This window comes from Maylandia zebra, linkage group LG3 (genome assembly GCF_041146795.1).
Source record: "Maylandia zebra isolate NMK-2024a linkage group LG3, Mzebra_GT3a, whole genome shotgun sequence".
Classification (NCBI taxonomy): domain Eukaryota; kingdom Metazoa; phylum Chordata; class Actinopteri; order Cichliformes; family Cichlidae; genus Maylandia; species Maylandia zebra.
The window spans coordinates 42,333,186-42,348,880 of NC_135169.1; the positions used below are offsets into that span (position 1 = coordinate 42,333,186).

At 42.2% G+C, this 15,695-nt stretch overlaps 1 protein-coding gene across 1 annotated transcript; it reads left to right on the forward strand.

Annotated features, from left to right (window-relative positions):
- The first annotated feature begins 5,841 nt into the window (after positions 1-5,841).
- On the forward strand, positions 5,842-14,794 carry LOC143416741 (sterile alpha motif domain-containing protein 3-like). Its single transcript, XM_076882244.1, has 9 exons — positions 5,842-5,913; positions 11,420-11,582; positions 12,548-12,743; positions 12,852-12,992; positions 13,474-13,561; positions 13,652-13,816; positions 14,104-14,310; positions 14,544-14,678; positions 14,777-14,794. Exons 1-9 carry the CDS (start codon positions 5,842-5,844, stop codon positions 14,792-14,794), a joined length of 1,185 nt encoding a protein of 394 aa, XP_076738359.1.
- The last annotated feature ends 901 nt before the right edge of the window (positions 14,795-15,695 follow it).

A 15,695-nucleotide genomic window follows, 5' to 3' on the forward strand; every position in this document is an offset into this window, starting at 1 on the left:
AACATTTGGCAATAAAACCCTTTCTGATTCTGATTCTGATTCTAAAGAACCCATTTCTCATCACTGATGTCAGACGATTCTCAAAGGAAGTCACACAGCACTTCAAGAGGGCAAATGCTGGGCCTCTTCAAATGCAACTGGTTGGGCTCTAAGCAGATGTGGCCCTGAAAGCAGTTTGGAAGAACTGAACCTGCCACTTTCTGGCTCCAAATGGTCTGAGACAGCTTTCCCAAATTTGAGAAAAGTAGCCCTGTACATCTTGACCATGTTTGGCTCCACATACAGCTGTGAGGCAGCTTTCTCCACAATGAACATAATAAAAACTAAATATCGTTCCAGGCTCACCAACGAGCACCTACACATGTGTGTGAGAATGGCCCTGACACCATTCCAGCCCAGATTTAAAATCCTGGAAGGGCAAACTAAAGCTCAGTTCTCTCACTGAACAACAGAAAGTGGGGAAGTGGAATACAAGGGGGAAAGAAAGAAACTGCAAAATTGTTAAGATGTTTTGATGTTATCTGTTCAAAATGTATTGAGACGAGATGTAAAAGGTAAAGAAAAAGGGAAACTCAAGCTGCTGCTATTTTTTTCCTGAAATTAAGCACTTTGTTTTAAGATGCACAATTTAGCCATTTTATTTTCTCTAATTCATTTTAAAATGCAGCCCTATATCTAATGTAGGCCTACTGTGTGTTTCAGTGTTAACAATAAATTTTGTTGAAATGAACTTGTATTTTCATTGATTTGACAGTCTATTGTTCATACGTTCAGATATTGATTAAAAAAAAAAAATAGGCTGCTTCTCTATCACAATCATCACGCGAGTTAGACATTATGATGTCCCGGACCACTCAGAATTAGAGTTAAATTTACTCTATGGCCAGTGTTAACTTTTCAGTGTTAATTGTACTCAATTTAGTGTCGCACTGTGCCTCCGCGGCGCACTGTGCCTCCGCGCCTCCGCGGGGCACCGCGCCTCACCGCGCCTGCGCGAGGGCACCGCGCCTCCGAGGGGGCACGGTGCCTCCGCGGGGCACCGTGCCTCCGCGCCTCCGAGGGGGCACCGCGCCTCCGAGGCTCCGCGGCGCACTGTGCCTCCGAGGGGCACTGCGCCTCCGCGCCTCCGAGGGGCACCGCGCCTCCGCGGGGCACCGTGCCTCCGCGACTCCGCGGCGCACTGTGCCTCCAAGGGGCACTGCGCCTCCAAGGGGCACTGCGCCTCCGCGCCTCCGAGGGACACTGCGCGTTCGCGCCTCCGAGGGACACTGCGCGTCCGCGCCTCCGAGGGGCACGGCGCGTCCGCGCCTCCGCGGGGCACTTTGCCTCCGAGGGGGTACCGCGCCTCCGAGGGGGCACCGCGCCTCCGAGGCGCACTGTGCCTCCGCGGGGCACTGTGCCTCAGAGGGGCACTGCGCGTCCTCGCCTCCGAGGGGCACTGCGCGTCCGCGCCTCCGAGGGGCACGGCGCGTCCGCGCCTCAGAGGGGCACTTCGCGTCCGCGCCTCAGAGGGCACTTTGCCTCCGAGGGGGTACCGCGCCTCCGAGGGGGTACCGCGCCTCCGAGGGGCACCGCGCCTCCGAGGCGCACTGTGCCTCCGCGGGGCACTGTGCCTCAGAGGGGCACTTCGCGTCCTCGCCTCCGAGGGGCACGGCGCGTCAGCAGCTCCGCGGGGCACTGTGCCTCCGAGGGGGCACCGTGCCTCCGAGGGGCACCGTGCCTCCGAGGGGGCACCGCGCCTCCGAGGGGGCTCCGGCACCGTGCCTCCGAGGGGGCACCGCGCCTACGAGGGGGCTCCGCACCTCCGCGGGGCACCGTGCCTCCGCGCCTCCGCGGGGCACCGCGCCTCCGAGGGGGCACCGCGCCTCCGCGGGGCACCGTGCCTCCGAGGGGGCACCGTGCCTCCGAGGGGGCACCGCGCCTCCGAGGGGGCACCGCGCCTCCGAGGGGCACTGTTCCGCGGCGCCGCGGCGCACTGTTCCGCGGGGCACTGTTCCGCACTGTTCAGAGCGCGGCGCGGCGCACTCACACTACCTTCAAGTGTTTGTATTTGAAATCAAAAGTCTGTAAATCTTACCTTATAAGCGTTTGCCTGAGCCGGTGTAAGAAGTGAAGTGTTTCTGTGTGTGCCTGTGCGTTTTATACCTGCCAGGGCGGAGTGGAGGCCCTGCCCATGGAGGCAGGCTTCAGGCGCGCAAGTTCACGTTCTCCGCTGTCGCATGGAGGCAGGGCCCTTCCTCTTCTCGACTCCAATTTGGCTCAGGAAATACCAAGTCCAAGTCCTATAATCCAACTGATAGATGAAACACTTCATCGTTGTTCAACTTATCCTAAATCACTTAAGAAAATAAGGAAGCAACGGAAAGAAGCTCTCAATTAAATGCATATAGAATAAAAAAAATAATTATCGGCAACAACTTGTTACTTTGTTATCATTTTATAAACATGTATGATTAATTATTTTACATTTCCGTGTTTTTAATTATCATTTTTCGTAAATCCCATTTTTGGTTTGTGTGTGTGTCTCTCTCTCTCTCTCTCTCTCTCTCTCTCTCTCTCTCTCTCTCTCTCTCTCTCTCTCAATTTTCCTGCTATTGAGTGAACAACATACTCAGAGCCCTGCTGCCACTTCATTAGTGTGACCAAGTGGTCGCCGGGGTTATAAAAGAAATGGTAATAAAATGACAACGCCACCAAGGGGAATTTCACCCCCAGGAAATTCCTTTTTAAGAAAAATCGATTAAATGAATAAGAGAGGCCGCACAGATTCAAGGATGCACACCGACGCAGGTTGGCTCCAATATCAATAATTTTGTTTATAGTGAAAATAGATGAAATATTAGAAAACAAAATGTAGCGTCGTTGTTGACAGTGTCCGGAAGTTAAAAACAATCATGGAACTTGGACTTACCAGCAGCCGTGGACCCAAAAGAAAAATCACACAAGAAAATCACTACAGCCCACCCAGTGCTGTACAAAGGAAAGTGTGAAAACGACCCACCACCTGAGGTCCCAGGGACACTGGCACGTCCTCTGTTCACTGAAATAAACCAGAGCAATACGTTAAAAGAGTAAAAGGACTCTGAGCGTCAGGCTCGCTACATATCATAAAAACTAAACCTTCAATCTTTAATAAAAGAAATCACACACGCACACCAAACTGGAAGGCTTACACCCTCAAACAGAAACGGCCGCGCTACAACAGGGCCGCAAAACTACATTAATACAAATTTCGGTACTCGGAGGTTAAGCGAGAGCCTACCTATAGCTGTCATAGGGTCTACTCGCTTGCTGATCAATCCGTCGCGGTCCACCAGCATTTACTGCAGCTTTGCGCCAAACGCATGGGAGGAATAATCCAGGAGAACACCGGCTTAACTTTATACGGACTGACGCCACCCTGCAATCAATATGCATGTGGGTTCCCAATTAACCGAGTTGCGCAGCCAAGAGAGCGAGCGCAGGAGAGAGCGAGGGCGGTAAAGCAAGCGAGAGAGAGAGAGAGAAAGAGAGAGAGAGAGAGAGAGAGAGAGAGAGAGAGAGAGGGAGGCGCGAGTAGCCCACCCGGCTACATCAGTGCTGAGTTGGATCTTTTTTTGGCTTTAGAACTGTTTTAATTCTCCATGGCACAGATTCAACAAGCTGTTGAAAACATTAATGAGACACTTTGCTCCACATTGACATGACAGCATCACACAGTTGCTGCAGATTTGTTAGCTGTGCACCCACAATATGAATCTCCTGTATCACCACATCCCAAAGGTGCTCTACTGGATTGAGACTGACTCTGGTGACTGTGGAGGCCATTGGGGTACAAACTCACTGTCATGTTGAAGAAACCACTTTGAGACCATCTGAGCTCATTAACATGGCACATCAGCGTGAAGGTTTAACGTGCTGTGCATTCAGAGATGCTCTTCTGCATACCTTGAATGTAAAAAGTGGTTAGTGGTTAAAAAAAGGTGATTTAAGTGAGTTTAGGGCGTCGTCGTTGGTTCCAGGTGGCAGGTTTTGTTTTTCAGCAGCTGTTCATACAGGATAGACTGAAAGAGAGGGGAAATAGCAAAAAGAGAACATATTCAACAAGCCGTGGTTCTCTGCGTGAAAATGCTTTGTTGCTACACAAATGCTGATTCAAGCTAATAAGAAGGCAACAGCAACTAAACTAATCAGCCATTACAGCCTAGGTTTGCACAAGAGCATCTCTTAAATCACAGTACATCAAACCTGGTTGCAGCAGCATAAGAACACACCAGGCGCCACTCCTGTCAGCCCAAAAAAACTGAGGCTACGGTTCACCCAGGCTGACCAAAATGGGAGAAAAATGCACAAATACTGCCTGTTTGAATGAGTCTCAGTTTCTGCTGCAACATTCAGATGGTAGAGTCTGCAGTAAACAGCTTGAAAGCATGAATCCATCCTGCCTTGTTCAGGCTGCTGGTGTAACGCGTTGGGGGATAAGTTCTTGCCACACTTTGGACACCTTAGTACCAAATAAGCACAATTTAAACACCACAGCTCACCCGAGTATTCTTGCTGACCATCTCCATCCTACGGTGTATTCATCTCCTGATGACAGCTTCCAGCAGGATAACACAACATGCTACAAACTCAAATCATCTCAAACTGGTTTCTGAACATGACATTGAGTTGTGTTTTTGTGAGTGTGTGTTCATCAACTTCTCTTCATCCAGGGTTAGCATCAGATTCAGCCAGTGGATGATTACGACTGGTGACCTTGAGATGCCAACACAAAATTAATAAATACATAAAAAAAATAGAATATAATGTTTTTCCCGGTGTGTAAATCCAAATGGAGCATCTTCAGTTGCTTATGTTTATAGGACCACCTTGTGTCTTCCTTTTATATTTTATTTTCCCTTGCTGTAAGAGCTCGGTAACACCGAAATTTCTCTTCAATTGGATAATAAAGGCTCTATTCTATTCTATCAACTTCAAAATGTGTATCTTGAAAGGTTTTTAAGAAAAAAAATTAGGACAACATAACAAAAAAAACATCACTTTTTATTGTCTTGATTCATGCTCAGTCATCCAGGTAAGGAAATCCCTAAAAATTATTCTGTTCATCTGGACGTGGCGTTTTCAGTCGAAGAAATTCTACTAAGTGACTTCTTCAGTCTCAGCTGACTGCAGGTTTCCTTGACCCTGTAAACAGTACATTTGCATAATGACTTAAACTAGCACCACTGACAAACAGCGGGCTATGAGGTCAGTTTTATGATCATTAATTTACAAATTGTCATATTAATGCTTTGAGTAAATGTGGTTATCCCAGCTGGATATTTGTCAAAGCTGGGAAGGCACCTAAAGAAAGCTCCAGGTGATCCAGGAGAGAAGGACAACTGCTGCCTTATCCTGTACGTGTCAGGAGTATCGGAACAGCTGAGACATATTTTTTCTAAACAACGCGTCTCTGTGGCTTTTAAACCCCAAACACTATGTCAAAGATTTGCAGGTCCCCAACCCAAGCAGAGTAATATAGTGTGCACTGTTAAGTGCCAGGAGGATTGCCATGATTTATACATCGGGGAAACCAAACAACCTCTGGCGAAGCGGATGGCACAACACAGGAGAGCTACCTGGTCAGGCCAGGACTCTGCAGTCTATTCACACCTACAGGCCAGTGGACACTCTTTCAGTGATGAGGATGTAACATCCTGGACAGGGAGGAACGCTGGTTTGAGCGCAGAGTCAAGGAGGCCATTTACGTGAAAAGGGAAAGACCATCTCTGAATCGAGGAGGAGGCCTAAGGGTATATCTGTCACCATCTTACAATGCTGTGATTGCAGCCATTCCCCAACTCTGTGTGAATGGTACTCATGACCATTGATAGCACACCGATAAAGAGGACCAGCTCTGTCCTGGACAGTCCCATAGACTGCAAAGAGATGGTGGGTGAGAGGAGGATGTTAGCCAAGCTGACATCTATTATGAACAACAGCTTGGCTACCAGGTTGTCTATTATGAGCCTGCAGAGGCCCTGAGCAGCTCTGTTACAGGACAGAGGACTAAACTGCAGCAGCTAGACTGTACAATATACACGTAATCAGGGCTGTGCAGAGATGTCCGATGAGGAAGGTGCTTAAAGGAGCACATAGGACCAGGCTGAACAAAAACAACCCACATTAATCAAGAATCTAATATAAAATCGTATCATACTATATCACTGTCATCAGGTGGGAACAATGCAAAGCAAATGTAGCCTATGTTTTACCTGATGGTTACAATGTTGCTGCTGCTCCTGCTGCTGATAGTGCTGCAGGGCAGGGCTGTGCTGATCTGAGAAAGTAGACATTCAAAAGTCCATAGGAGACACTGTATCTGATTAAACAAGTGTTATGAGATAATAATTATAAAATGACAGCACTTGGAATCATGAGGCAAGAGATTAATAAAACTGTGGGAAATAAACTCGGCTCTGTCTGTGACTCACTCTTCTTCCTCCATCTCCTCATCTCATCTATCATTCTCCACTTTCTGTCCATCTGAGAACAAGGCACAATCTGCTGTTGCATTAAACTGTTATTTAATTATCCACACTTAATAACTCTTGAACCTAATCCATAAAAAAGTAATGATATAAATATTTTTATTGAACTAAAACATTGCAACTTTATTTATTATTGTTTTTATACTTGAGTGATAATTTAAAGAGAAAATCTGTACACATAAAGCACATATAGTTACATTTTATACCTTTTCCAGAATACTGTATATACCATGGCCACAAGATGACATCATTGTGCTGATCCAGTCCTTGTCCTTCCCTGTCTGTCTGTCTGTCTGTCTGTCTGTCTATCTATCTTGCTAGACAGACAGATAGATAGATAGATAGATAGATAGATAGATAGATAGATAGATAGATAGATAGATAGATAGATAGATAGATAGATAGATAGATAGATAGATATCATTAAACAACTTTAAAAGATTTCCATTATATATAAAATAATGTATTTATGATGATTCAGTTTGTCTTTCAATTCAGTGCAAAGGAGAAAGTTTGTTAAATGTTTAAATTTTACAGATACAATATTTTTGCTGCTGTAAAATCAGCATTTTGTCATATTTGAAATATAATTCTAATATAGCTGTTCTTAATGTGTTTTCTTTAAAACCCAGTGTGTGTGTGTGTGTGTGTGTGTGTGTGTGTGTGTGTGTGTGTGTGTGTGTGTGTGTGTGTGTGTGTGTGTGTGTGTGTGTGTGAGTACTACGGCAGTGTAAAGTAGCATAAAAGGAGCAGGTGTTAGTTTTTATTTATTGATTCATTTGTAATTTTTACAGCTTGGGAAAACTGTAAAAACTGCATATTTAGTTATTGTTATAAATCTCCCTGTAACACCATTTTTGCGTTTTTATTTTCTCTGAAAATATAGAGAACATTACATAACAAAAATGTACTTTTCATAATATTAATATCATTAAATAACTTTAGAAAGACTTCAATTTGATGCTTTAAATTTAATATAATAAAAAATATATATTTTATATGTAAAATAATCTTAAAATATTATTGTACAAAAATGGCAGCAATTTAATTTGTTTAATAGTTTTAGCTGATCGTCTGTGACACCAGGAAGACCGTACACCTGCATCTCTACCAACTTGCATTGCAGTTTCTGGGCTCTCCAGCCTCTTTGTTCCACATTTCCTCTAATGCAGGAGAAATTATCTCCAAGAAAAGAAACTCGACCATCACACAGTGGAACAAATTCTCTTCTCAAACAAAAACCAAACGGATAACCTTAAATGCATCACGTTTTTACTTTACAAGTTCATAAGCATTCTCCCTTTTCAGTTCTACCTCCTGGTCAAACATATGTATAAGAAAATTGGCCCAGTATCATATTATTTATACACACAGCGGTCTTTCTGTCCAGTGATTAATTGCATGAGTTCATGGAGGCAGGACCTCACAGCAGAAGCGTACTCCATAATGTGTTGTACATTATTATATGTATATTATATGTATTTTTCATGTATTGTATTTACCAACATCAAGAAGTCACAAGCAAAGAAAGACCACACCATGGCGCATAAGCAACGTTTATTGACCAAATTTATCTACTAAACAAATAGACGTAACATTTTTTTCACCTCCCAAAAAGCAAAGCAACGGCAGCCCAATATCAGAGAGAATTGTGAACTCGTCATAATGAAGCAGTTCATTTTGTAGATTCAAGCTGCTCTTCATACTTTTGGCCATCAGGCGTCACCAGAGGCTTTGCAAACACAGGTCACTGATGGACTTGGTCACTCAGGCCTGTGAATCCAGTTCCTGAAGAACTCCGTCACCATCCTCTGCAGGAATATCGCAGCAAGCTTCTCTCTGTCACCATAAAGTATCACAGCCAGTCCGTCAGTCTGGTGGTAGATGAGATGGAAACGAAACCAGGAACACACACACAGGACATAGAGCAAAATGGCATCTTCACCGTGTCCGTCCATTGCAGCTTCAAGTCTGTTAGAGGGAAGAACAAATCATAAGTTGCAGAGGCACTGAACACTTACTCCCTCCTGCCTCCGTGTTTGTATTTGAAATTAAAAGTCTGTAAATCTTTCCTTTATCAACAATGCTGGCGATAATAATCCGTTTCTTATTTCTTGTTTCGGCCTTTATAAGCGTGCTTTCAGCAGTTTTTATACACAAGTATGGGTGTGTAGGCGCACGGTGTCCCCCCCTCTCTACTAAAGAACCATTTCTTGATGGTTCTTTGGGGCACCTTTAATGGTTTTTCAAAGAACCTTTTTTAAAATGCAGTCTTTACGGCAACTTGCTGATTTATTTTTTTAAGTTTAAATTAGGAAAAATCTGTTAACACAATCATTATGAACAAGTTTTGTTCAACGTACAAACACTACCTTCAAGGTTTTGTATTTGAAATCAAAAGTCTGTAAATCTTACCTTTATCCACAATGCTTACAATAATAGTCCTTTTCTTATTTCTTCTTTTTCGACCTCTATAAGCGTCGCCGAGGTTTTCCTTAGCCGGTGTTTCTGTGTTTTCCCAAATTCACGAATGAGATCTACCTCATGAACTTATGCACTACTCGCGCTCTCTCTGCCCTCCCTTTTCTGCCAGCAGAGGGTGCATAAGTTCTCTCTGCCCTCCCTCTTCTGCCAGCAGAGGGTGCATAAGTTCTCTCTGCCCTCCCTCTTCTGCCAGCAGAGGGTGCATAAGTTCTCTCTGCCCTCCCTTTTCTGCCAGCAGAGGGTGCATAAGTTCTCTCTGCCCTCCCTCTTCTGCCAGCAGAGGGTGCATAAGTTCTCTCTGCCCTCCCTCTTCTGCCAGCAGAGGGAGGGCAGAGAGAACTTATGCACTACTCGCGCTCTCTGCTCGCTCGCGCTCTCTCTGCCCTCCCTCTCTACAGAGCGCATGCGGGCCGCATTGATGGTTCACACTAGAGCGCGTTTGCTGTCGCATTTTATTTGTAGTGTGAACAAGCAGACAAAAATCAGATTTGATCAAAAAATCGGAATTGAGCATCAAGACCTGCAGTGTGAACTTAGCCCAATTTGGCTCAGGAAATAGCAAGTCCAAGTCCTATAATCCAACTGATAGATGAAACACTTAAGAAAATAAGGAAGCAACGGAAAGAAGCTCTCATCCAATTAAATGCATGTAGAATAAAAAATGAATATCGACAACAACTTGTATTTTTCTATTACTGTGAGAACTATGCTCATTTCTACATTTGAATGTGATGTAGGCAGGTCTGATGTATGGATGTGTGAATGTGAGGGTGTTCAAAGAACCTTTTTTAAAATGCAGTCTTTACGGCAACTTGCTGATTTGTTTTTTTTAAGTTTAAATTTGGAAAAATCTGTTAACACAATCATTATGAACAAGTTTTGTTCAACGTACAAACACTACCTTCAAGTGTTTGTATTTGAAATCAAAAGTCTGTAAATCTTACCTTTATCCACAATGCTTACAATAATAGTCCTTTTCTTATTTCTTCTTTTTCGACCTCTATAAGCGTCGCCGAGGTTTTCCTTAGCCGGTGTTTCTGTGTTTTCCCAAATTCACGAATGAGATCTACCTCATGAACTTATGCACTACTCGCGCTCTCTCTGCCCTCCCTCTTCTGTTTGTGTTTGTATTATACTATAAAAAAATTCAATAAAAATATATGGAAAAAACAACTTGTTAATTATTTTACATTATTTTTTACATTTATTTTTTATTACATTATTTTACATTAATTATTTTACATTTCCGTGTTTTTAATTATCATTTTTCGTAAATCCCATTTTTGGTGTGTGTCTCTCTCAATTTTCCTGCTATTGAGTGAACAACATACTCAGAGCCCTGCTGCCACTACATTAGTGTGACCAAGTGGTCGGCGGGGTTATAAAAGAAAAGGTAATAAAATGACAACGCCACCAAGGGGAATTTCACCCGCAGGAAATTTCTATTTAAGAAAAATCGATTAAAGGAATAAGAGAGGCCGCACAGATTCAAGGACGCAGGTTGGCTCCAATATCAATAATTTTGTTTATAGTGAAAATAGATGAAATATTAGAAAACAAAATGTAGCGTCCCAGGCCAGACTGACAGACTTGCCAGACTTGCCTCTGTTCACTGAAATAAAACAGAGCAATACGTTAAAAGAGTAAAAGGACTCTGAGCGTCACACTCTCAGAAATAGAGGTACGAGAGAAGAACATTTTTGTACCTATAGGTACATTTTTTTTAAATGTTCCCTTAAAAGTACAATACTGGTCTTTAAAAGTCCAGAAATGCCCCTTTAAAGGTTCAATTTGAAATAAAGTACAAATCTGTACCATTTTGACCTGTACTGCAGTGACAGTGGCAGAATGTGGTAATGGGTCAGCATGGGAAAATCTGGATGGGCCTGGTTAATTGTAAAATTCATATGAGATGTGAGTGTGCTCATAAAAGCTACATGTTATAATCAAATCTGTTGGTCCTCTCCTCTGTACTTAAATTATCCTATGATGCAAAGAATATCTGTAACCTACCTTTGTGTAAGTTATGTTAAATTATATTAAAAAAAAAAACACACACATAATGACATGCAGGCACAACCAAATGATGTTAAAAAAAAAAACTGGTCCATTTCCATTTTATTAAGTTCCAGTTATAATTTTTAATGTTTTAAATCTTTCAAAAACGTGAAATCATTTTACTGTTATGTTTGGCCATTTACTTTTTTGCTTTTACTACATCCTAGAATTGTTCATTAATTGTCAGGTTATGGAATTTGCAACATCAAGTTAAACCGAGGCTCTTTGGAAGTTAAAATGTCAAGCAGATTTTTATGTTACGGTGACTACATTTTGTAAGTTACAAATATAGTTCGCCAAGACAGCATAACGGTTTCTAAACAGCTGCGCATTAATACCACAATGTTGTATTTTCATGTGTCAAGTTCGCAACGCGCATTAATCCCAAAGGCCGAAAAGGCAGCAGCGATGAGTGCTCCGCCTCCACGCTGAAAATGACTCTCAGGGGGTTATCCACGGAGGAGCTCCTTAAAAAGTTGATGGAAGAAGGCATTGATGTGTCAGACGACGAGGCGCAAAGATTTAGAGGTAAGTCGGGTGTGATTTTGTGTTTTTATAAAAATTACAACGTGTAATTTTACAGTAGAGTTAGCAAAAGTCCGAAGAGCTAGATTTAGCATGGGCGAAAGCTAGCAGTTAGCTAAGTTTTAAACAAAGAAAGGTACAGATGTGGACTATTTAGACTGTTGGTGGAATGTTCAACGTCTGTCTTCCCGCCGTATTCGAGTGTTTTATCAATAAATAGTGACGAACCCTGTACAACAATGTAAAAAAATCAATAATTTCTCAAAACATGCTAGTATGTAAATATAGCTATTAACAAAATCGTTTTCTAAGCAAAATTTATGGCATCTAACTTGTTTCCCGCTCAAAGGGATTTTAAACAATGGAAGGTACACATTTGTACCATTCCACCTACTTAGTGGGATTTTTGAATATGAGAGCTGTAAGCTCTGCGCAGGGACACTTACTTACATTTTTATATTACCAGTTAATTTATATTAACAATTAATCAAGAGAATTAATTGTAACTTCCTTTTGGGGAATATAGACAGATTCACAATGATAGCTTATTATTATTATTATAATATAGTGGCTCAGGGGGTTGGGAATCGCATCTGTAACCGGAAGGTCGCCGGTTCGATCCCCGGGCTCTCTGTCCTGGTCGTTGTGTCCTTGGGCAAGACACTTTACCCTACTTGCCTACTGGTGTTGGCCAGAGGGGCCGATGGCGCGATATGGCAGCCTGGCTTTTGTCAGTCTGCCCCAGGGCAGCTGGGCTACAACTGTAGCTTGCCTCCACCAGTGTGTGAATGTGAGAGTGAATGAATAGTGGCATTGTAAAGCGCTTTGGGTGCCTAGAAAAGCGCTATATAAATCCAATCCATTATTATTATTATTACTATTATTATTATGTATTGACCATAATGTCACTTTAAAACTAAATTTGAAAATGGTTTTATTTTTATTTCATACTGTACTTTATATTTCAGATAACGATGTAGATGGAGAGACGGTAGACTGTGGACTCACGGAGACCATGGTTGCATATCTTTTTGACAAGTCTTTCAAAAAGCAGCTGAAGTTCAGAGACTTCACAAACCGCTACAAGGAAGTCATCATCACTTTACAACCGGTCGACCCATTTGAAGGTACAGTTGAAGGTCCAGTGTCCCAAGCAAACCAGAGGTAGGTTGTGATAAATGTCTAAATTTGCATATGCATTTAAGTGCTTGCAAAATGGCTAGTTAATGCTGTTTCCCTACTGTATTGCAGTTCTATACCTTCTTGCCATAGACTGCCTGCAGTTATTTCCATTCCAAAATTCCCACAAGATGTCCAGAGTCGCTTGGATCTCAAAGAACCAGTCCAGAAAGAACAGAAGTACCGAAACAAAATAATTGGGACTCTTTATGAAATGCTGTCACAGTACACAATGTAAGGGTTCCTTTCTGAATAATTACATTAATTTCTTAATATTAATATTGCTGTTGTAAGAGAGGCAGAGAACAAATGCTTAGCCCATCTGCCTCCCAATCTGGAGACCAGCGTTCGAGTCTGGCGTGACACACGGTTCCAATGAACTGGCAATAGTGGTAAAACCATACATCCTGTGTCTCCAGACCTTGTCTGGACTATGATATCCAAAGTGTTCATTTTCGAATTTGCTCAAGAGTAAATTAATAATTCAGGACTGCAGTCAATTAATTAATGAAGTTTGGGAGAGGTGTGGCTGTTTGTCCATGCCCATTTTTAAAAAATTAAAATCAACTTTAGCTACATTGATTTGACATTGGTCTATAACATACTATTTACGGTAATAACAATATGATTAGAAGAATTGAAGAACAGAAAAGCCCCCAGGAAAGGATAAGAGTAATCAGTGTACTGTGGGTTGTTTTTCTTATGTTTGAAACAGGTACCCAACCCACTCAGACTACATCCAGGTCATCAAAGCCCTGATTGTGAAGTATCCTTTCCTAAGAGATGTACACGGAAATGGTTATGTGAGTACCTCTCCTTTTTTGTTTCTTTTATAGATTATATTAATATAAAGTAAGCATAATTAACTACTTATATACATTTGAAACAACTAGGACACCTGGCACAGCCAACTCAAGAGAAAGTTCAAAGCAGAACGGGCTCCCCTAATCAGCAATGAAGAAGTGAACCGGGTTAAAGAAAAGTTTGGACGCACGCAGAAACATCGGACCACAGAGGAATCCAGCAGCTCCTGTCTGAAGAGACTGAAGCCCTCTCTCGTAAGTCCTCACACCCTCAGCCTCTAAGAGCTAAGGTAACATATGTAGTCTTATTATCACTGTAAAGCTAAAAGTTAACATTAATTGAAAGAAACATGTTAACAGATAACATTAACATAGAAAAAGGAACTTCACAGTTGATTTAACAAAAGTCAGCTCAACTTGCAATTCCTATTCAACATTTTTGCATTTTTTTCAAAGCATTTGGTGTACAAATTACCGCATTTCGAGTAACATTAACTTATCAGATTTTACTTATGATAATACTGATATCTGCTTTGACAAAGGATTCGTGCTTTGTGGGGGAAGATGCAGCCTCCGTTGATGCTCATATCAAGGTGCTAAATGATCAGCACAAGAAGCTACATCCTGACACAGCACTGGTGAAAGACCGCATGACAAAAACCTTTGCATGGAGACGTCGAGAGGTAGCTGAAGGAATGTGTACTGTGGACCTATTAAAGAGATATCCATTCCTGGGGACATCTGCAGGGGTAAGAATTGTTAAGATGATTGGGGAAACAGCTAATGATTTTTTTGTCTCTAAATCTGATTATTATTTTCTGTACTAACTGATTATTCAATCTGTTCATTATCTTTAGAATTTTTGTTCAAGGGTTAAAGCACTTTACATTTATCTCCAGTCTGTGTCTTTAAACATGTCAAAAGTTTAAATCCTCAATGTAAAATGTCATTCTTTTGTCTATTCTGCTCTTTTCATTTCCAGTTGTGTGATGAGGTTGATTTAATGCATCCCTGCCAAGACAACATCTGTCGCCGCTTTAGCGAAAACTTCACCGCTGTTCTTCAAAATATTCTTCAAATGACCAAGGATTTGCCACTGAAGAAGGTCTACATGGAGGCAAGAGAGAATGCACTTGCTGAAGACATTACAGGTGCTAATTTGACCTCATACAAATAGTAAATTTTGTGACAATTCATTTGCTCTCTCTTCCAAAGATAATTGATGTACGATAGTGCTATGTCAAGAGCATGTTAATGGGAATTTGCATGCTATCAAAATCTAATGAAGTGAATTTGCATCTGTATGACCTAGGAATTGACTTCAAGGGGGCACTTCTCCTCTTGCCATCCATCTTCAAGGAGAAGATAGAAGATTTCATCATCCTTGGAGAGGTAAATGCATGATGCAATGCATAGCCTTTGGCCACAAGTTTCATTCTCGGTGTTTTGTTGGCATGGAGCTGAATTCAGCTGCGGTTCAGCATCACAGCTAAGCTAATGTAGGGAAAACACTGCTGTTAATCCACAGTGCTGCTGTGATCTTGGGTTTTGTCTGGTGTTTATATAGATAGATAGACCTTTATTGTCCCCTTAGGGAAATTCTTCTTCACAGGTACTGTCACTGTCAGGGGTGATTGCTTTTGCCCTTGAATATTATGTCAAACTTTAGCAGCTTATCAAACACTACCACAACAGTCATTGGTCAAGAAGCTTTTTGTTTGGAGTAGGGGCCATGTTTACAGGTTATCAGAATAGACAGTTTTGTTTTGCAGCAAAAAAAAGAAGGTAATTTGAGGAATCTGTTGAAAATCCACTTGGCACATATTGCTTAAACATACTGTATACTAATGTTTTTCTTCCTCTTCTGCAGAATACTCCCACGAGTCCATACCCAACCATTCGAATGAAGGATAAGAGTTGGACAACTGCCCTCTCAAGACAGTGTCGCTGTGTTGTGACAGTTGAAGGAGTGGATGTTTGCTCGTGCCGCTCGCTGGATGAGGCCTACATCTCAGCATTCTCCACCTTCTTCGTGTTCAACATGACCTACCCTGCATACTTCAAGAAAACACTTGTCTTTCTTCAGAACTGCATTGTCAACATAGGAAACCAGGGAGACAAACCCCTGCCAGTA

Bases quoted from the DNA above. Each gene is read 5' to 3' on its own strand.
- LOC143416741 (XM_076882244.1), top strand. From the start codon at position 5,842: ATGACCATTGATAGCACACCGATAAAGAGGACCAGCTCTGTCCTGGAC. The intron at 5,914-11,419 runs GTGGGTGAGAGG...TCATGTGTCAAG, and splicing joins CCATAGACTGCAAAGAGATG to TTCGCAACGCGCATTAATCC. The intron at 14,311-14,543 runs GTAAGAATTGTT...TTTCATTTCCAG, and splicing joins TCCTGGGGACATCTGCAGGG to TTGTGTGATGAGGTTGATTT.